The sequence below is a fragment of the Ptychodera flava genome, chromosome 11 (genome assembly GCF_041260155.1).
Source record: "Ptychodera flava strain L36383 chromosome 11, AS_Pfla_20210202, whole genome shotgun sequence".
Classification (NCBI taxonomy): Eukaryota; Metazoa; Hemichordata; class Enteropneusta; family Ptychoderidae; genus Ptychodera; species Ptychodera flava.
The window spans coordinates 38,477,069-38,499,748 of NC_091938.1; the positions used below are offsets into that span (position 1 = coordinate 38,477,069).

General features: G+C 40.3%; 2 protein-coding genes across 2 annotated transcripts in view; one reads left to right on the forward strand and one right to left on the reverse strand.

Annotated features, from left to right (window-relative positions):
• LOC139144222 (BTB/POZ domain-containing protein 9-like) overlaps window positions 1–18,599 on the reverse strand; it is a 121,778-nt gene extending 103,179 nt beyond the window's left edge. The window contains exon 1 of the mRNA XM_070714882.1: window positions 18,523–18,599. The gene's annotated coding sequence lies outside the window, so the exon portion shown is untranslated. The remainder of the gene's footprint in view (window positions 1–18,522) is intronic.
• Window positions 18,600–18,865: 266 nt separating this feature from the next.
• On the forward strand, window positions 18,866–22,542 carry LOC139144221 (frizzled-5-like). Its single transcript, XM_070714876.1, has one exon. It carries the CDS (start codon window positions 20,056–20,058, stop codon window positions 21,658–21,660), a length of 1,605 nt encoding a protein of 534 aa, XP_070570977.1. The 5' UTR covers window positions 18,866–20,055; the 3' UTR covers window positions 21,661–22,542.
• The last annotated feature ends 138 nt before the right edge of the window (window positions 22,543–22,680 follow it).

A 22,680-nucleotide genomic window follows, 5' to 3' on the forward strand; every position in this document is an offset into this window, starting at 1 on the left:
TAATACGAATATCCAAAGAAAAAATGAAAATTATCAACAATGTGGTGTCTGTTTTGGCAAATATTAAGTTACAAAACGTAAAATAAATGTTTACTCAGCAAACTTTGAGGAAAAATGTCGACTTGAATATGCCAAGCAGCGCTAAGCGACCCAGGTGAAAGTTCAGACAATACACTTTCGTCTGAATAACCTAAACATGTTGAACCTGTAACCTGAATTGTGCTTATCTACTGGAATAACTAGAAAAGAAACAGATTTTTGCCAAAATCGCCGGGGATAGCATTTACTGCGTGAATCGAAAATGTGTCGCTGTGAAAAGGGTGAACTATTTCTAGTCAAAACACCAAACAATATACATTCTCTGTTTTGTGACACAAGTTCCACCAAGTATTGACGGTTGTTGTGTGTTTTGGCGTCTCACAGTGAGGGAGGTCTGTGGTTCAAAAAAACATCAAACTTTGTGAAAGACTTGCCCGTGTATATCGCTTCCGTAGGCATTCAATGGAACCCTCCCACGGTAAACCTGCCAATAGAAATTCAAACGCTGAAGGGGTCGCCAAGATCTCTGAATAAAGTTCACGGCATAGCAGTCTTCCCGCCCTTAGCAGTCAGCCTTATCGCCAAGGCCTGGCCTATTTACTTTAGCCACTGTGACGTGTAGGAATGGCCGATTTTGGGGCGTATTCGGGAATCGTCAGGTGATTGATACTACTACATTGAAGAATGAACATTAGTTACTTCCCACTTTTTAAAAATACTCACTTGTCAAAATTACGTAATCATCCGAAGAAGTCTGATCTCACCTTCAAAAGCCATGCGGCATAATGTATGTGTTTCGGCTGTTAAAAGTAATAATTATTTGGCAAAGCTACTAATTTTACAGGCCAGAAAAAAAAACTTTCCTCTTGACATCCAATTTTCAAGTGGATTCTTTCATCCTAAACATAGTATTTAAACGGTCAAAACATTTCCTTTCAGCCCAAATTCTTTTTCATACCTCATTTCACAGCGTGCGTCCGAGGAATTTCGACCGTTTAGCTGGGAAAATGTGGCCGACTACGTTAAAACCATTAGTGGTAGACGAGCAACTCCCTTCAGGAAACACTCGGAAGATTTACGTGTAGGATCGACAGTGAACGAATTTCAATATCAGGTCCATCGGGTCTAGATTGTTTAGACTGCAATTAGAAAGGAATGAAAGTGAAGGTCTAATTTCTTTTCTTTTCGAAAAAAAAATATTGTAACAAGTCAACAAAGGTAGTAACAAAACTCAAACATGACTGGACAATGTTAAAAGTTTCTTCTCTGGAAATTGTTGATGTTCAAAACTTGAAGGGGAGACATGAGAGTGGGTAAAAGTGGCCATGACCAGTACAAGAAAGATGGTGCACAATTTCAAAAATTGGGTAGTTAGGATCTGGTGTTGGTTCAAATTCCCGCTATAGGTGTCTTCAACCCCTTGTTTGTCACACTCGAAGCAAGATACCTGAAACTAACTTTTCCTTTGTCAAACCACTCCCATTGTTACCGGAGTAAGGTTTATGTTTGAGATTTAAGGGACGGTAAGACTGAAAAGGGAGGGAATTAGTCTTTGCAACACATCTTGACGAGTTGAGCTATTTTTTTGCTAAGTTGTCTATCGGGAAAGTGTGTGTAGTGTTCTTTAGCCCCATAGACAGTTTAGATTCGAGGCAGCACTGTTATCGTTTGTTAGTGTGTAAACCCGGTAACCCGACAACGCGGTTGAATACATACACTGCCCTGCCCTGACTGTCGTCTGCACTTCTTTTTGCTGCTATGTAACCTTCTTCTGTTGGAATCCACATTAATGCAGTTTAAAGTGTGTTCGAGTTGAATAAGATTAGTCCGCTGTTTGTTTTATTTCTCTGTCTGCCGTGCTTCTTAAAGGCTGTGTTGACTCAGTCCGTTTGTGCATACTTTTCATTTTCAAGTCTCCCTTTCAATGCAGTGCCAAATCACGTGGGAGGGGAGGTCGAACGCTGCACTGCGATGCCCAGCAAACAGTTCAATAAAAAAGATTATAAGCTCATACAGACACGGCATAAAAAGTAGATGATTGACAGTTCGGCACCATTTTACAACTGGTATAGCCACAAACTGATGACGTCAAAGATGTGCGTACTTATGGAAATGAGGTCAAAGGTTACGTTCTAAAAGGGGCGATAAATTATTTTGGGGGTAAGAGTTAGGAATGGGGGCTTGGAAACTTAGGGGGAAATGATTGAAAAGAAGGGTCCCAATTTTCACTATTGCTGTCTATGCTCTCTCTAATTCTACTACTATCTCAACTCTATCTATGTCTATGTCTTCTTCAGCCATCTATACACCTATGTGGAAGAAACAGTTCATTAGCGAGAGAGAGAAAGCATTAATTATTAATTATAAAGTTAGTATATTTTTATAACACTTTATGCTACTGCCGGGACTCGAACCCAGGACCTTCAGCATGTGAAGCACTACCTATAACTTGTACTCCACGAGAACAAGTTGCAGGAAGGGGATGCAATGTTTAATATAAACATTAGTATGATAATGGTGAACAGGAACTTGTTAATTTATAATGTTCACATTTAATGCACATTTAAATTCATTTACGTATTTTCTTTCTTTTATTTAATTCATGGTAGTGTATTCGTTTCTTTATTGTTTGTCTTGATTTTTTTTTAATTTTTGTCTTTGTTGTGCACATAATTTTGTGATTTTTTCCCATATTATTTGGTGTATTCACACAGTTATTGAAAAACTGTAGCTTCTTTAAGATACTTCATTTATTGTTACATGTGTGTTTGATATTTATTGTTGAATTGTTTGCTGCCTTTTTTTTACAATATAAAAGATATGTGTTCCATTTTTGACATAATATACTTTATATAAAAGATGTTCATTAGTTAGCATATGTGAAATGCAATATTTCATTCCTATTGTGGATGAAAATGTGAAGAACAATTCGTGAAACATACTACGACAATTACATTCTAAAATTCCGCCAAATGACGAAGTCAATTCAGTACTGAAGCGAAAAATAAATTGGCTGTCAATGTCACAATGCACGGTCCATACAGTCACTATCAGGGGCTTGTTACTTCGGTTTTCTACCAATTGACGAAGTGCATGAAGTACAGAAGTAGACAAAATCCGCTACCAATATGATGTAGCGTCCATATTGTCAGTAGTATGAACTCATTTCTTCATCTGGTTTGTGCATTACCAGTGTCACACATCACATCGACGTTAGTGGCCTCCTGAACTGTTGACTTTGTCGTTTTAGTTTTGACACCATCTGAAAACTTTGGCACAATACGCTAGCTGTTTAAAGTGCAGTGTTGGGTCGATGAAGGGGCTGTTAACTGAAAGGATAAAGAACTGAAATATGTTGAACAAGTGACATCCACGCGTCAGCTTTATCGCCGAAACGCTTCCGCCACATAAACTCATAAAGATAAGTTGGAAATAAATCTGAAGATGTGTACCCCACCCTTCGCTTGGCATGCATCCACATGCCTTCCACGGTGTTGGTGTGGGCGAAGGTTTGAGGATCCACAAAATGAAGAGAATGATTAACGGTCAAATGAGAGAACTGAGGAGACCTGGACAACGAAGAATAAGCCCTCCATTCATCAGAAATAATAGTAGAACCTGGACGAACAAATCGATAAATCAAAGGAATTAAGGTATTCGCATCACGCCGGTCAACAGAAATGAGAAAGCAAGCTGAAGAATCGCGATCGATGCCTCCAAAGACCCAGTGTCCATCACGGTGTCGACCCCGACTGTATTTGGACTTTCCGAACTTAGATTCATCAATTTCCACAATACAGCCGGGGCCACCAACCTGTTCGGAGGCATGATCGCGAAGATAAAGAAAACAAATCTCACGACAGAAATTAAACCAATGCACAACAGATTTTGAAGAGATGGACAACTGAAAAGAAGTATCAGTAACTGAAAACTTAAAATACCAAAAATACATCAACTGTAGAATGGTGACAAAAGGTAAATGGCATAAATGAAACCAACTGTCAGTGCGGACTGAAATAGCCGCGCCGCAAGAGCGGTCGGGACAGCACCAATGGTATGTATCCCGGCCACTCCGGCGACGCAACGTCATATCTCTGCCGCACTGACAGTTGCGCCTCTTGTGTAACAGGCCATTCTTTTGACACCATTCTACAGCGGTTTGTTCATCCGGCGTGACTTGAAGAAATAAATCACGAAGAGTTAACGGAAAAGAACAACCAATTGCTCCCAACACTGCACGCTGTGCCATGGTGTATCTAAAAGAGAAAAGATAGGAATGCATGAAACATTACAGCGCCAGGAGTGCATTATTGAGTATAAAACAGAAATCCTGGTGACGAATATTATTACTGTTTGACTTACGTATATTGTATGCCTTTGAAATTATAGTGAAAATATAGTGAAAGCTATCAGGTTCGTCTAATATTTCTGATAGCAGCAAAGCAGCCAGAAAGAGACAGTGTGCAGCCTATGCCGGCTTTTTATAGTGTACGGTGAAACAATGCAGGTGTGAATTTTAGTGTGTCGGAAAAGTATGCAAATGAAAGCAGAGAAAGTTTTTTGGGGCCGTCATATCGATTGCTATTTGCATTTCAATGTACGCTGGTTTCTGTTACGTAAGATGATGCCGTCTTTGGCAAGTGCGGTATTGAAAAGGGGTCAATATGGCCATTGCCGTTGGGGTCAGTTTATACATGATAAGAAATTTGCTGAATAAAACGTGAGAGAGGACATATTGTACCTGAAATGTGAAGGAATTATTGCCGCGATCACATGAACTAACTAACCCTAACCCTAAAAAGTCTGTGATGGTCTTCATTTGCTTGATTTTGTGTCGGGTGAAGCACAGTGGGAGCCAGGAATTGGGGTTAGCTGACCAAATTGTCGGAACTCCGCTCGCTTCGCTCGCTCCGTTCCGACAATTTGGTCAGCTAACCCCAATTCCTGGCCCCCACTGTACTTCACCCGATACAAAAACTAAGCAGTCGGAAATTGTGACAGTGATTTGAAGAAAGTGCACATTTATATTATTTTAATCTTATTAGTTAGTCAGTGCCGCAAATACGGGGCGTCTGTGTTTTGTGTACGGCGATTTTGACGTCATCAGTTTGTGGCTATACCAGTTGTAAAATGGTGCCGACAGTTCTTGGGGACATTATTTGTGCACGTTTATCACTTTTCTATCACGTAGACGATGGACAGGAAACGGGTCCGGTGAGAATTTGGTGTTTTTTAATACAATTTATTTTAAATCGGAGTCGACGACCAAAAGTCTACGTACCATCGCTCTGTTTCTCTTCCTCACAACTGAATGGGACTAATTACGCTAATTGTGGTGCCAAAGAATGGATGTGATGGTAACAGCCATGAGCCAATTACGTACGCACATACCACGAAGGACACCTGTCGTCCCCTATTGCCACAATAGTTGTTTCCTAAAATATGCAAATCAAAGATTATTAATAGAAATCAGAAACTTGACATGATTTTATGAATCAACATGAAATGTATGTCAGTTTGGTATAATGTTTAATCTTTCCTGTATTTGATATTAACATATTCTTACGACGGACAATTTTCGTTGGCGAAGGAATGGCTACATTTACACTTGACACTGGCGGGAAAACAGCGAATTTAGCGTTCAGCCAACGACAATTGGCGAAAAATCCTCTTAACAGCCAGACTACACCGACATTTTATTGACTTCAAATACTGATTAACTGGGCTTAAATGATCCAACAATAGATTCAAATGTAAGTTGTTGTAACTAAATGATGTCATTGAGCCGACATGATTTCGATTTTTGTCACGTCCCTACGGCGTTTGTACCGTCTCCCCTGAGCTGGTCAACAGTACATTTAATTTGGGCCTTCCTTTCAAAACTCACTGTTCGTTTCCTTTGAAATCTTCAGCCAGACTAACTTTCTGAGATCCAATAACAATCAGCCTCACAACTACTTCCCTTCCGTTTTGCGCTGAAAAAATATTGGCGGTTATTCTACTACAACCACTTTGTCGTCATAATCAATCTCTCTCGATTGATCAACCGGCAGTCAGAAATATAATCCTGTTTAAAAACGTTTTATTTTATCAATAATTTGTTCAGTTTTCTTACGCAACGGCGACAAAACAACGGCTTCCGCGGTTTCAGAATAACAATGGAGTCTGACAACTGGATTGGCTTACAATCGCTTTGGTTTGAAAAGTCCCTGCAAGGAACTTATAATCCTATCTCAACGTCTTGGAAAGAAAAAACAACAACAACATACACACCCGTCGGCCTTTCACTAATACGTTGGAATGTGTGACCTTTGACCTAGAATACCAGTCACTCGTCATAATCGACTGTACGCTAAAAGCTGTGATTACATAACCCTATCGATAAAGCACTGCTGATGGGTTTATCATTAAAAATAATATTATTATTGTGAGTGTAATTTGTGAAAGGTATCGATCCCGACGAACTCTTTCAACAATAGTCAAAATCGAAATAACATCGGATTCATTTGTCTGCTGCGGACTGAGGTACATTCAGCTTCGGAATGTAAGCAGTAGTTTTGACGCCACACAGCCGCCACAGCCGCCACAGCTAGAGCTAATATACATCATTGCTGTCTCCGAATTTAATTTATACATAAGCTATTTTCGTCTGTGGAGAACTACATTAAGTTCTATTCGATACATCAATTACAAAAGTAATATAAATATTATTAGGTCTTTTCTTGATATTTTTGTTTTAATCATTAAGAAAATAATCAATTAAAATTTCTAGAATTTTCGATGGTTTAAATCATACAGTCGCATTTGATTGTTATGAACGGTGTCGAGACCATGCCTTCAATTTCAGAAGATGGGATAGTCATTGTGACAAACCTCTCCAGGAATGCCTGGTAAATTTAGATAATGTTGCAATTGTTTTCCAGGAAAAGAAAGAGGTAGCAGGAAGGGTCTGTAGACAATTCACTTTTTAGGGAAAATAAGTAAGGAGAAGGACATCGAAACCCTGCGAAATATGATATACATGAATTTGCTAATATCATAATTTCATGTCCAAAAGTGTGGGTGCATGTTCCATATGTAATTTGAATTTCTCCTCTTCATTATTGACCAAAGCGGTGCATGTCATCGTAGCCTTCAGCCACGTCAGAGAAGGGACAATTGAATGTGGGTTAAAGCTTGGCATGTATTGGTGTGTTTGACAGCTTTGTGTGGCTGATTTTTCCATAAAATCCACTAATAGCTTCACAAAACTGTTTCCATCAGGCTATTGTGCGTAATCCCTGAAATCGTCCTTCTTGCACCATCTGTCTGCTGCGAGTTCCAAATAACCAAAGGACCTCTCTCTATTGATGTTGATAAAGTGGAAAGAATGGAAAGAAAAAATACCATTTGACATGACGCACTGATTTGCAAAACTCCAAGCCGGTGCATCCGTGGAGTATCGTAAAATACGTAAAACAGTAAGACAAAAAGCGTTATGTTGATCTATTTGAGCTGACATAGTTTTGTTATCATGTTTTTTTCATCCTTACTATGAGCCATGTCGGTGAGTTATTAATACTAGGGTTGTTGTAATTGTAGTAATCACTATACAGAATAAACTTTTGCGTAGAGCCTTTAGTTTATTGAGCACAATATTATTAATTTTAATGGGCTATATTTTCAATCACAGTATTTTTATAGAGCCCGGCAAGCCGTCTGAAAACCAGTCTAGCATTAAATCTTACCAAGTTGTTGTTGTTGTTGTTGTTGTTGTTGTTGTTGTTGTTGTTGTTGTTGTTGTTGTTGTTGTGGTGGTGGTGGTGGTGGTGTTGGTAGTGTTGTTTGCCAATCATGAAGCTGTGTCGCAAGGCTGGCACAAGGTACCATGCATATCTGCTATTGTTCTTTGAGTAAATAACGATGATTTGTGTTCCGTAACACTTTCACATCGAAAGAGAATCATTTTTTAGATTGATGTTCACAACTTTGCGCAAGCTGTCAACAAATTTGTTGTGCAGCACATTATTTTATATAAACTTTGAAATTACTTACGGATAAAGATTGTGTCCTAAAAAATAAAAAGATAAACTGAAAAGGGTACAGTGTGAACACTGAGTGTTGAGTTTTTTATGGATACAGAACATCACAGGATACTCGCATGATTAGCAAGCAACCTGTTACACCGAGATGACAATCAATGTTTAATCGGCAGAAACTATATTGACATTTTGGATGGCTTCGCTTTTGTAACGTACAGTTCATAAATGCATAGATGCATAATGTTGAAGCACTTTGCAATGCACTGTCAGTGTATGGAGAATACGTTGGCTCTCCTTGCTGCAAACCATTTCAAAATGGAGAGAAAAGTCGCGTGAATGAAATATGTATTTGTAAGTTTCCTTTTCTGATGAAAACAGAAAATGTAAAATATTTAAAATGAAAATGACACATTATACTTGTGTAATACTTACATCCCTTGGCCTACTGTACTTATTTAAATATTTTGAAAGAACACAAAACAAAAACAACGTTTCATTTCGCTATGTCGATCACGGTAGCGTTGTATATCATGATTTTGCTTACTATTTTGAGACAGATTTCAAGACTTTGAACTTTATCGAAAGGGTTGCTGAACTGATTTGGGTACTATTTGTTTTTTAAACCCTTTTCTCGAGTCTCCTGAACTGTGAGTTTATTTTGAATTACAAAAAAATATGTCGACAATGTTGGAACTAATTGTAATGTTGATTAGATTAAGCTGTCGGACAGCAGTAGCGCAATGTGCACTCGGCGTTCTTGCATGGTTAGTGTTAGCTTGACAAGAATGACGGCCCCCATTATTGGATTCAGCCTGGCGTGGAGTACGTGTGTTCTCACAATCGCACCTTTCATCTGTTCAAGCATTCTATTTGGCTGTCATTCATCGAAATTGTCGATGCTGTTCTTATCACAACTGCAGAACGATGTGCTGACACGTTCTGGGAGTGCAGCATCCGTCAGCTGTGAAGATATTGCCGCCTGACTGCGTCCATCTCTTGCTTGTTTACATTTCATTTAATTTCAATAATTCTCATAATTGTTGTTTTTCTGTCCGAATACTGAGGCTTTCGTTTGTTTCTCCTTGAGGAAACCAACTTTCTCCAGTCAATAACCTCCATTTCCGTTTGACAGGTTACTTTCCCACTCCTTAGACATACAATCAGATTTACAATTTTAACTTGAAGGACGAAGACGTCCTTACCATGATGTCGGTTACAGTCAAATGCGCTTCGATTTTTAGCATAGAAATTTTGACCTCATGTTCACAGCGTGGTGTCGTCCAAAGAAATATCGAAAATTTCGACCACATTTATCAAAATAAGGGATCCTCTCACCTGTAAATATTCAGCAGCGTATGGATTTCCCCAATTCGGCATCATCACTGTAAGATGTCACTGGCCAAAATTATGCACATGGTGCCGATTGTGGAATGTCACGTGTTGAATATTGCTGGCATGAAAGTTGAAGCAAGTGTGACTTCAGTGCAACTAATTAATACAAAATGGTCTTCAGCAATACCAACGGGTATTCCGCATTGATTCAAGCCAGTACATAATTGCGCAATCTAATATGATCAATTAAGCAAATAAGAACGACAGCTGGTTGACGCAGGGCATACCGTGTCAGAAGAAAACATCTTTCATCCGAAGTGTTGCATTACTCACGTTTGAGGAGAAACTCCTGTTTTTTACACTTGTCGCATTCATCTTCAAATACCTGAAACTTCCTTTAAATTTATAGTCATATAAAGATAACAAATGAATATAAAGTCATTTCTTTGTCTGCTCATTGCATGCTACTCCGATCTAGCTGCTTTGATGGATTCTGTGGCAGTTGAGCCTATTGGGCAGCTGTACTTCGATGTCACTGGTACAAGACCATTTTGCTGGCAAGAGCGACGAACAGCAAGAAACTCATTATATTTACCACGATACACTATTTCGTAAAATACAAAAAGTAAGTACTACCTCCAATGAAAGGTTCATCAATTTTCGCTCTTTTTATTCCTGACTGGATATAAAAAGTGGAATTAATAAACATAGGGATAAACATACAGACGTTCTTCCAATTTTCGTCTTCGTCGGATCTTTAACCACGACTCGGCGACTACAACGATATTAGCAATGTATATTCAAGAACTCGTCGAGTATTATCTCTTACGATTGCAATTATGTGGCATCGCCTATAGTCGTGAAATATTAATGTAATCAAGAAAATCTTTCCGATATGTTGATCGCTTGAGCCTTTGATGGAATTTCGTTTTGACATACGCTATCTCCAGGATGGATAATTTTATATGCATTCCTGTTCTGTCACTCTACGCCTAGAGAAAACCTTATGAGTTTTCTTTCTCAAACACAAGATTTTTTATATTTGCGAAATATCTTCTAAACTTGGTAACAATCACTGATCAAGTTCATATTTGATTTGATTAATTCGTAACCGTCATCATTTGTTTTCTGACCCTCGAATATTTTATTCTAAAGAGAATTAATGTGGATATTTATAGACGTAGTATGACTTGCATAAATAGCGGAATAAACTGAAAGAAATGTGTTCATCAAGTCAAAAGTATAATTAAATGATGTCATCGTGGAGGATTTACACGAAGCATATGCACGCACGCGCAAAACACCTCCCGATAATCTACATTGAAGTGTTGTTCCACATATATTTGTAATTTCAATCGTGTACCAACACATCTGGTACGCAAAAAGTATGGCTGACGAACTCTTCTCCAATCTCTAATCATATCGGTATGAGATGTAATATTGAATGGCCTTTAAAACTATACTTCCTGTAATATATCGCTTATGCCAGGAAGAGTTCAGAACTTCATCGAGTGCGTCACTGCCCATGGTTCACTTCTGGGCATAACATCAATGACAATTACCCCTTTGTGGTATGCAAACATAATTTATTGTCCGCTCTTGCCTTCTTATTGATTCCCCTCCAACTCCTCTGATCCACATCCGCTTCAGTATCCCCCCCCCCCCCCACCATACGTCCGTCCGTAGCAGCGGTGTTCCTATTCCTCGCCGTGTTTCGCCGGTGTTTTCCAGTTTCACCTCCGACATATTGAGTTCAGTCTAGACAAGTCGTGTTGGTTTCTGGTGTGTCGATTTCACATGCCAGTCGCAATGTACATGCTGGGGCATGACATGTTACGGTACTGGTGCCTTAATTTGCTTTTATAACACAGTTCGAGTTCTCGGCATGCCTCGAGTGAAAAACAAATACATCGCACCGTTGTCATTGCTCATAATGGTCTATAATAAATTCCCACCAATTTTGCCTGTCACTCGAGATATACAAATTTCACTTTCATCCGATTGCAGTGGGGTGTTGTTTTATTTTTCACTCCCATTGATAGAGGTATATTTGTACGTGACGGGTCGTTCGGGCAGATCACTGCAACGGACTTCTCCCGTCCAACTCTGTTCAATGTACATTTCATACTGAGAACAAACTCTGCATTTCTTGTTTTAAGTTTGACAGAGCTTTATGAAAATAATCTGAACAGCTTGTACAACTCAAGAGACAGGCTCGCACACATGACATACAGTCTTGCCTGTCATACGCTCAAACCAAAGACAAACAGGACAGAAGGATAATATCTTTCCAAAAAATGACTCAATTTCCCTCTGGCTGTCCCTACTTTATGATCCGTCGGTATAATTTGGACAGGTGTCTTTGAATTTCAGATGTTATATTATGTATATATATATATATATATATATATATATATATATATATATATATATATATATATATATATATATATATATATATATATATATTATAAATAATATAATATATATATATATATATATTATATATACATATATATATATATATATATGTGTGTGTGTGTGTGTGTGTGTGTGTGTGTGTGTTTGTGTGTGTATGTATGTATACATGCCTATTCCATCAAGAGGATCATAGGGAGAATCACAGATTTCCCAGAGAGGAATTTCTGCTATGTGAACCCCGGAATCGTCATCAGGAAGAGAGATGTGGCGAGAAGAGTGACGTCATTGTCTGTGCGATCTATTGATGTCCAGTCGGACTATCATGGCATCCAGGTTTCCATGAGTGAAATTAGTGGGAACAGTTCCATCAATGTCACTACTATCGTCATCATCATCATCATCATCATCATCATCATCATCATCATCATCATCATCATCATCCGCTATCGCGTTCTCTGTGATAATTTCTTCCAAGTCATTTAGCCAGTATCGCAACATTCTTTTTTTTGAAAATCAAAATATATGTAACAATCACTATATTTATTATTTTTGTTTTTGTTTATTATTTCACTGACAGTAGCAACCGTGTTTACTGATATGAAGATAGCATAGCCATCAACATTGTCTCCGTGCCTATTCTAAAGGTTGTCGTCGCAACCACAACCATCGCCGTCGTCTTGGTTGTCGTTTACCCGTTAATTCATCCCAAATTTAAAGATCCATTAGCTGTAACTTTGGCCATTTTTTAATTTTGTTTGTTTCTGAGTATCATCTGCAGTTTCTGGTGTGAATCCCTGAACCATGGAGTAACTCCTAATATTTAGCTCATAAATATACCTTATATGCGTATAATCCAGACTGCATCGTTATTGTTTAAATTTTGTATTCAGGTCCAGACTAGAATACATTTATCAACAAATAACAATTGTCATTTCACATACAAAGGCTGTGTTGGCAAGCAAGACACCGGGCATTGGTCATGATGATCGGATTATAGTAAAATTCTGTAGTTGATACATTGAAACAGAGTAGTGAAAAATTAGTCAAAAGTTACAGCTAATGACCCTTCAAAATCGCTATCTGCTCTCACTCCGATCACACTGCCAGTGCAATAAAAAATCACCTAGGGTCTAGGAAGTCCAATCACCATGTCTCCATTTCTATGTGTGTAGCTTTTCCCACTGAGTTGCAAATCATGAGTTAGGGCCATCAAGAGCTCGACGTTTGTGAATTTGACATCAAGTCGTGTACACGTAATTTCAAAACACGCAAAGGCATTTGTCGGAGTCGGTTAAGTGTGGTCTTGTTTGCAAGTGGTAAATGATCTCTTTGGAGAATACAGGGGAATCGCTTTTGATATTTTCTTTGGCCTGTGAACAAGTCGAATGTTTGAACTTTCTCACGGAGAGGTCTCGGGGAAGCCGTCTAACCAAGCCAAATAGAATGTCGCCATGAAACTTTATAGTGGTGCTGTCATATACCTAATGCTGGCATCGTACCATTCTTAAGTATCGGCGTTTTCCCCTTTATTATTATATTTGTTATTTTGTTTTCATTCACTGGTAATTCTTACCTTGTTTATGTTAATTTCTGAGGAGAAATTCAAAAGGTGCAGTGTCTTGGGCCGTGACATTTTCCGAAGAATGGATGCCAGCAACATCATCGCTTGACTCTGATAACTGTCTGCATCAAATTACTTTAATTTATCAATAATTTAATACAAAAATATCATCTTTTCATTTAGGAAAACGTTTGACCTGATTTTACATTTATTATCTTTCTAATAATAACAACTTTTTTTGTATATTAAGAGTTCATCGGTAGCAACAATAAAAGGTTAAATTAAACTATTTGTGTCTCCGAATTCGGGGACTTGCGCGACTGTTGTGTTTTGAAAAAGCGTTGAGCTATATTGACCGGCAATAGAATTTTCAGGCAAGCCCAGTATATCTCGGTCTTGACAAAACGTTGCATTCTGTCGGACAAATGCTATTCAAATATTTATGACTGCATTTGTCTTCGAGTGGCGTGCCATCTTGGTGTCAAAGCTGCTTTGGGGCGATCGCTTACTTAAGAAGCTCTCTGGGAATCATTGATAGCCGGGATCTGTCGCTCCCGTTGTACAAGAAAATCGGAGGTCGAATTAGCGGCTTGGGGGCATGATCGACTCGCATTCACCGAAATCTTCACTCCGTGTACCGTTTCAATACCAAAGCCTCCAAGCAATAGCCAGTGAAATCGACCACAGTCTGAAATTTACAATACAGACTGAAATACACATCTCGGCTGCCGAGTCATTAAAAACGACTGGAGCTTGCGCTGACAGGTTCAACTTCCCTTCAACGGCTCCTTTTTTCTGCGCACAAAATTGACGTATTCCGGCAACTAACAAGCTGACAGTGACATTTCCCTCTGTAGATGCGATGTCGCCGATAAATTTCAATTATTTCGCCTTCTCTAGGGTAGTTTAAATGTGATGAAAATCGCAGTGTTACAAAACGTCCAGCGTCCGTTTCTATTAGGTCATTGCGTCTAGGAAACGCGCCGGGCATTGTTAGCGAGATGCGGCGAATTGCTGCAGGCTTGCAGAAAAGACTGGACACGATTTTGTCTGTGACAGTACTTAATCAAAATGCTGTAAAACTAACTCGTGGGTGAATCTTTCGGCTGCCTTTATTGAGAGCTTTCTCTTGAAAATGTGCTGAAAGGAAGGTCATTGAAATGAATCGTGACTGTGGCCAAAGTGCTACGCAATCACAGAAACACAATGATAATGTTGCTCGCCCTCATGTATTGAACATTATTCTTTTTAGATGTAACAAATAATACATTAAATAAAAATGGTGACAGAAAAGGGCATAAAACACTTTAGTTTCATTTGATATCCTAATAAACGTAAAGACAACAAAACAAACTCCTTGGTGTATACTTAATGTATGCCTGACGGAAATATCAGAGTTTATTCGGCGTTCAAACACAAGTGCATGTTCCATGTAAGGCGTACAAATTCAATGCCGTTTATCCCTTGTTCGCACACTGAGATCACGACTGACAGTGATCCAAATCCGACGCCAAACTTTGATCTGTCTATCCAGAAGTTATGAAGTAAATTTCTGAATCGTTTGCCGCTAATTCTTGCCAATTAATACACCATGACCATGCTGTCATGTTCTGGCGGGTTATTGACAGGCGTGTGATTGCCGTTATATTCTGCTATATAATGTTATCATTACTGTCGATTTCAGAATAACGCAGCACGGAAGGGCTTTTGTGTCAGCGAGGTGTCTTTTCAAGACTTTTTTACGCGCCATACTTATGCGGAATTTAAAATTTCTGCCAATTTGTCCTAATTGTTTCAATTGTTTAGCTACAGACTGCAGAGGCGCCAGCAATGTGCCCCTGGTTCTGTAACCAGAAACAAACGAGGAAAAACAAACTAAAAGCGATCTGTGAATCGCGGTTGAATAGGGGCATTCTACAGTAGCTACACAACAAGGTGCGAAGTGAGTTAAAACACCTCCCTTCTGACTGGACAATACCAAAGAACATTATTACTAGTAGGACGAGTCTAAATAGGAACAGATTATTCATAAAAGAGTACAAATCACGCCTACTGTAAGAAATACGCTCTCTATTTAGACAAGACGTTTATTTGTTTCTTTTTTTCTGCCCAATTAATCAAGAAATATTCTCTTGGTGAAGTCCATGAATTCAATGATCGACCAGTGTGAAGTGTGAAGATTACGCTGTGAATCGTGTTGGCTTTTGTGTGCATGAATTTAGTGTTGGAATGTAGTCGTAAAAGGGCTCGTATGTCTAATTCATGATTCTATGTGCACGGTGCACTCTGTAACAGCACACTTAAATAGTTGTTTTTCTCTTTGAAAATAGTGAAATCCAAATGTCTTGTCGATTAAGAAATCATTACTGGTTACGTAAATGGGCATGTCGTACAATCGGACACCCGTCGTATGTCGCACAGTGCGGTTGTGGTAAATCTTCAAGAAATGAACAAGATATCAACTGCCACCAAAATACATTACACAAACGTGTCCATTGCCCGTGGCGTCCAAACGATACCGCATTTATAAAGTTTCACCTCTGCGCTCACCTCAAAGCTATTTAACACTGCAAATCCGTTTCAGTCACTGAAATCTGACCAGAAATCAAATCGGAGCGGCTAAATCGCTGAGTTTACGAGCGCCTGTTATCAAGCGATTAAAATCAATTCTCCGAGTCAAACAGGAACTAGGCAGCGATCTTGCCATGGTGTCGATGGTGCCCACACACAACGGACCTCGGCGCCAACCTTAAGAAATCTTACAATCGTAACATTGCATTATCTTGGGGCGAAAACGAATGCGGGAAAATTTTCTGCAGTATATTCATTTCAATTTAACCCCGAGGTTAGTCCATTAGGTTGTACTAAGCTAATCGCTTGTGTGAACAATAAACGTGACGAAGTGGGAGGGCCTATTAGACGAGCGTGTCAATAGAAGGAGTAAGACTGAAAGCTGTCAAAATAGGTGAGATTCATTGTGCTCCAACGCAACCCTATTCAAATGGCGTGACAACTTTTCTACTGCACGATCATTAAAATCAACAGCTTCATCAAGGGGGGTGGGCTAACCAAACATTACAATTTGGTGTGAAACGTTGCGCGTCCCCTAGCCCCTCCTAATGAGTGCCACCGCTTTGACACAATCTGTGAGCTATGGTGGACAAGAGATTTACCGACAATACTTTTTCTGTAATATGATTACGGCTGCTCCGACGATTGGAAAATTTGACTAAGAAGATATTAAGGCTAACTTGCAAAACAAATAACCCAACCGGCACAAATTCAATTTCGATCTCGGCTAGTCTTATATGCAGCAACCGTTTTGTATCTATCAGCTATCCAACCCCGCGGGACAAATCAAATGCAAAGTTTTCATTCCCAACTCCATTACGGAGAATTAACTTTATTAATATTCGACTGTACGCCAAGCCAGGACTAATACCCTTTTTATAAGAGTGTTTTCAAATGTAATAGACGGATAATTCGGCCCTAATTTTGTTGATAGTTGTCTTCTTATCGAGTGTATTTTTTCCAACATGGCTGCCGGGTGCCCAACGAACCGTCACGTTTCATCGCAGCTGGCTTATCACAGCGGGTTGTCCTCAACCAGTGACAAAATCCGCGGAAAAACGATTGCAAAATCCTGGTCAAATTCCAGTCAAATACCTGCCATGCGATCCACAAATTATTCATGAAATGCTATAATCTCCTGTTACTAACATTTTGGGTTAGCTTCCCTCTCGACTTAATGCCCACGTTGTCATCGTATATACACACCTTATTCATTCCTTTACATCGATGTGGTTAGCTTAAATATTTTCTAGTTTTTAGCAATTTAAAAACCCTAAATTTACTTTCTTTTTTGTGTTAGCGTCGACGCAAATATTTCACTGAGCTATTTTCGTTTCATCAAAAAATTCCTGGGCCTCGACTTTAATGGAAACAACGACGAAATATGTTTACTGTGCGAGTCTATTGCACAAGGTAAGGAGATGTCGAGATATATATGTGAAATCCGACAGCATTCAGCTCGCTCAGTTAAATACCATGTACATTTCACTTGTAAAGTCTGCATGACAAAAAGATAGGCGAACTGGTAAATAAATATGACTGCAGCGTGTTTATTTCGCATCGATTTTGCGCTCACTTCCACTCTTATCGCCATGTCGTGAATTACTTTGTCCTGCCCAGTCGTTTGATTTTCATTGAGTTGTCTAATGAGAATATCTTTGTCTAGCAGAAGACTGGTCGAGTTGCCTGACGAATCAATAAATCAACAAAGCCTCACCGTAGCAGCTAATACCATGACTTTGGAGAAGCCTCGGTAAGCCAGTGCTTAATAAGCTGAGCGCACAATATAGTAATCGCTATAGCTCTTTTACCTCGAAGAAATAAAGGTGTTTTCACTGCCCACCCTTTCAATTTACACTGTAAACATCCTTTACATTTACGATCGATGATTACCCCATGACAGGTCCCGTAAAAATCGCAGGGAATCTCCGACGTTAGAATTCGCCCCCGTGTGTCGGGGACACATACAGTCACACTGACGGACAGTGGGGATAAACAGATTGACAGTTTTCGACATGCTCGGTCTACCAATTAGCGATGTAGTGGTTCTAGTGGGTTTCCATGGCAACCATAATTGGGCCCAGGGGTCGCCATTTTTGTTCTGCTCGAAAAGTATTGGAAATAATCAAGACGGGCAATGGCAGCTATTCATGTTGATACATAATACCTATTGATATCTCAATGAAAGGCCTTCCCTTCATGAAAGACCACGAGTTCATCTGTGCATCGCTCTATAGCAATCGCTTGACTCGGTAAACTTACCTTTGTCCAACGTCCATGGACAGTGGCATTTTTTTTTATTTGCTAAGTTGCTGCATGATTCGACCAATGCTAAAATACGCGGGCAGGACTGATCCCACTTTCAATTTGCGAGACACTTCAAATATTGCTTTTAGTTGGTTTTTCCCAAAGAGACATAAAGCACTTTGACTAATGCACGCTTAAGAAGGCCAACATTGGCCTAAGCCCAGGTCGCTTTAGCTTTAGTTTTGATAACTGAAGAGCTGGGAGGGCCAGAGAGGGACTAGGACGACCAAACACGTCATTGGAAATGCAAGGCATGGGAGAACTACTTACACACATAGCGCTCGTTGCTATGAAATTTGTCATCGGTGTGCTGGTGCTGTGACCGCCTCCCTACTCGTTTTCCTCATTACGTTAAGTGCTGTGTGTTTTTTTCGGGGTCATGCCTCGGTTGCCAACCTCAACACAACTCACGTCAAATACAGTCACATATTCCATCCATCCGTGAAAAAGTATTCTTTCATGAGAAAAAAACGTCGCACTTGCCAGCTTTTTGTGTGAAAACCTAAATACACGCACATTGCAGTTTCAACCGTGGTCGTTCCCCCGGGTACCCAGAGCCAAAACATAGTGAAATTTGAGTTCCCAAACTACATGCAGCGCATGGCAATCAACGACAATATATTTATTAACTCCCAAAATATTTATGTAGTTGAAAAGATTTTCACCACCTCAAAGCTACGGTTTTCATTCTGTTGTGATCTCCCCTTTGAAATCACTTTACTAGTAAAAGTAGCCGTTGTTTGCTCTTCGCTTTATAATTGTTTTGCGGAGATTTGCCGTCCGTGACTAGATAAAAACTTTTGTTTGCACTGCTAAATGCCCCAACCCCCTCGTCATTTGTGATGTAGCATTGCCTCTAGATATTTTGTGGACAAATTTGTACTACTTCTCTCTCTTTAGCCCCTGTTTCTCCCTGTCTCATCAAATAGAGTCAACAAGGGGGCTGGCTTCTCACGTTCTCTGGACTGCCTGAAACTGCCTGAACCAACCCACAGTAAACAATAGCAACTTGATTAGCACACCATAACGCACAGCGTGACTCCCTCCAACAAAAGAGGGGCTGGGATGAGTTGTACAAAAGAGATTCAACACAACGAGTTTTTCCGTGCTGTAAATAAAAATAGTGGAGTGCGCCTGCTGTGTCTTCGCACAAAAAATGCGGAGAAACCCCTGTTGAGATGAATTCTATAGTGAGTGACGTCACGGCCAACTGTTACGCTAATTGGGAGATCAATTGCATGATTGACAGATTACGTCAGTTGTCAGTGTTCATAATGAGTTGACAGCTAAATGACAGCTCCGCTTTGACACCTAGGTGCAAGCTTGTTAGCTATAGGCTGTTAGAATCGTCACATCTTGTGCATAAACGTTCATCCGTGCCTGCCAGTAAGACGTGCCGTACAGGGCTTTCTTTTCGTACGGATTACGTAGTGCATTAGTGCAGTCATGCCTCCTAGTCAATTTACAACTGGGTAACTGAACCTGACCGGGCAGCGGTGGAGAGTAGTCCGTGAGAGCGAAATTCCTGTTCTAATCCAGTTGGATTTCTACGTTTTAAGCTGCTTTGTGTTCGGAAATTGTGCATAAACAAGCGAGCTGGACCAAGCGATACCGACCGTGTGTCAGTACGGAATCAGCCACCATCGTTTTCGGCGAAGGGCAAATACGCTACCGTGTACCTACCGAAAGAGAGTCGCGGGTGTTGACCTAGCCTCGCAGTGTGTGTACTGTTAAAATACCACGGGCAGGAGGGCCGACCCAGTGACTTTCCCCAGTGTTTGAATTGCAGTCGGTCAGTACAAGATGGCTGTGAGGCGGTTAGCACCACTGGCCTTGCTTGTCTTTGTACTTGTGGCTCGAACATTAGCGGTCCGTGAAATGGTCTGTGAAGAGATCACGATTCCGATGTGCCGCGGGATAGGCTACAATATGACGTACATGCCAAACCAATTCAACCACGACTCACAGGACGAAGCAGGACTCGAGGTTCATCAGTTTTGGCCACTGGTCGAAATCCAGTGTTCCCCGGACTTGAAATTCTTCCTGTGTAGTATGTATGCGCCGATCTGTGTCTCGAACTACAAACAGCCATTGCCGGCGTGCCGATCGGTATGCGAACGTGCCAAGGCAGGTTGTGCCCCACTTATGAGACAGTATGGCTTCGCCTGGCCCGAGCGGATGCGATGTGACGATCTGCCCGAATATGGGGATGAAACGAAACTGTGCATGGACTTCAACAGCAGTGAAGCCACCGTCACGCCAACCCCATCTGTCATAGGTACACAACGGCCGAGACCAGAGGAAGGCTGTAGTTCGTGTACTTGTAAAGACCCTATGGTACCGTTGACGGAAGAGTCCAGTTATTATGGTAAAATCTCCACCGGCGGAGCGGAAAACTGTGCTATGCCCTGCAACGGGGCATATTTCTCTCCTGACGAAAAGACTTTCGCCTCTTTTTGGATCGGACTGTGGTGTATACTTTGCTTCATATCGACTTCAATGACTGTGTCAACTTTCTTCATCGACATGCAAAGATTCAAGTACCCCGAACGACCGATCATATTCCTAAGTGGTTGCTATCTGCTCGTGTCCGTCGGCTACATTGTTCGTCTCATCGTAGGACACGAAGCCGTCTCCTGTACCGATAACCACATCCGCTACGAGACGACCGGACCGGCAGTGTGTACAGTAGTGTTTTTGTTGATTTACTTCTTTGGTATGGCGAGTTCGATATGGTGGGTCATACTATCCTTTACGTGGTTCCTCGCCGCAGGCATGAAATGGGGCAACGAGGCGATTGCGAGCTACTCGCAGTACTTTCACTTGGCCGCATGGCTTATACCGTCAATAAAATCAATCGCCGTCTTGGCAATGAGCTCCGTCGATGGGGACCCTATCACAGGTATCTGTTATGTTGGCAACCAAAACTTAGGCAATTTGCGGGGCTTCGTTCTAGCGCCATTGTTTGTGTATTTGCTGATAGGGACCTCGTTTCTTTTGGCCGGCTTTGTTTCTCTTTTCCGCATAAGAAATGTCATCAAACAAGGCGGCACCAAGACTGACAAACTAGAAAAACTTATGATAAGAATTGGCGTGTTTTCAGTATTGTATACTGTACCTGCCACCATCGTTATTGCCTGTTATTTTTATGAACAACATTTTCGACTGAGCTGGGAACAGTCGCATAACTGCCCCTGTATAGAGGACAAAACAACGCCGGACTACTCAGTGTTTATGTTAAAATATTTCATGTGCCTTGTCGTTGGGATCACCTCGGGATTTTGGATATGGTCGGGAAAGACCCTGGAATCATGGAAGAAATTCTACAACCGATTAACCGGTAGGAGTGGAAGCACGAGAATAAGCAAAGCAACTAATCCAAAGCAACTTCCACTAACTCATGTGTAGTGTGCGTCAACTTGAAAGTGTACATTTCATAACAGACTGCTTTAATCACGAGACTCCAAGTCACAAGAAGACTGGAAAGCGACGAACGCTTGAACTGTCTCTTTTTAAGAACTGACATTCAAAAATTACTGTGTGTGTGTAGTTAGGCCACGTTCTGGATGAACCCTTGCCAATATTCACAGCAAAACTCAGCGAGGACGGCTGGCTGTTGTGTGTCTAAAAGTGCCTCCGCCAAAATGTCTGCCGTCGTTAGCAAATGGACCTACCGAACGCTGTAAGTTTGCAAAAGACAATTGTCCCGTCTCTTTTATGTGCAGCTTTTAACCACATTTTTTGCCTTGAGTAAACAGTGACAGATAAGCCAGCTTAAACACATATATACGGGTTGTGTACACTTAGGACATACTGCACAAAATTAACTTAAAGGTATACACAATCAGTGAGAGTAACCCGTTTCAACTGTACGCCAAGAGAGAAAAACAATGAGAGGGGGCAGAAAGGTTATCAAAACTACAGAAAACTATGTCAGACTTATTATCTCACCTCAAAAATACCACCAGCGTTTTCTTTGTAATATTATCCAAAATTGTCTCCTACATGTATAATAGTTTTATGTTACAAAGTTTTGAATTCGAAATTGTACGTTTTATTTATCTTATGTATGGGAACCCTACGCGACATTTGAATCTCGATGAAAAGTTATCTCTGCTGGTCTCCAGCATCGCTTTCCCTATATTTTTGCATAACCCAGATGCTATATAGACTTTTTAAGTTTCGAAGCTAGGAGAAAATTTCAGAGACAATTCTACGAGGTCAATAATATCTTCCCCTTTTAAAAGGGGTATCCATTTAGGATTTATAAAAAACATTATCCGAACAAGATTGCTGGATGTATTGTGGAATCTATTATTTGCGTAATGCATTGGAAAAATATAAGAAACGTCTTTTAAAAACGTGAGAAACCCGTTTTCGTCGCTTTACGTTGTGTGTGTATCAATTAGGCTGTCGTTGTGTGTTGAC

What these genes read in the sequence shown, in the direction of transcription:
- LOC139144221 (XM_070714876.1), top strand. Translation starts at nt 20,056, where the DNA reads ATGGCTGTGAGGCGGTTAGCACCACTGGCCTTGCTTGTCTTTGTACTT.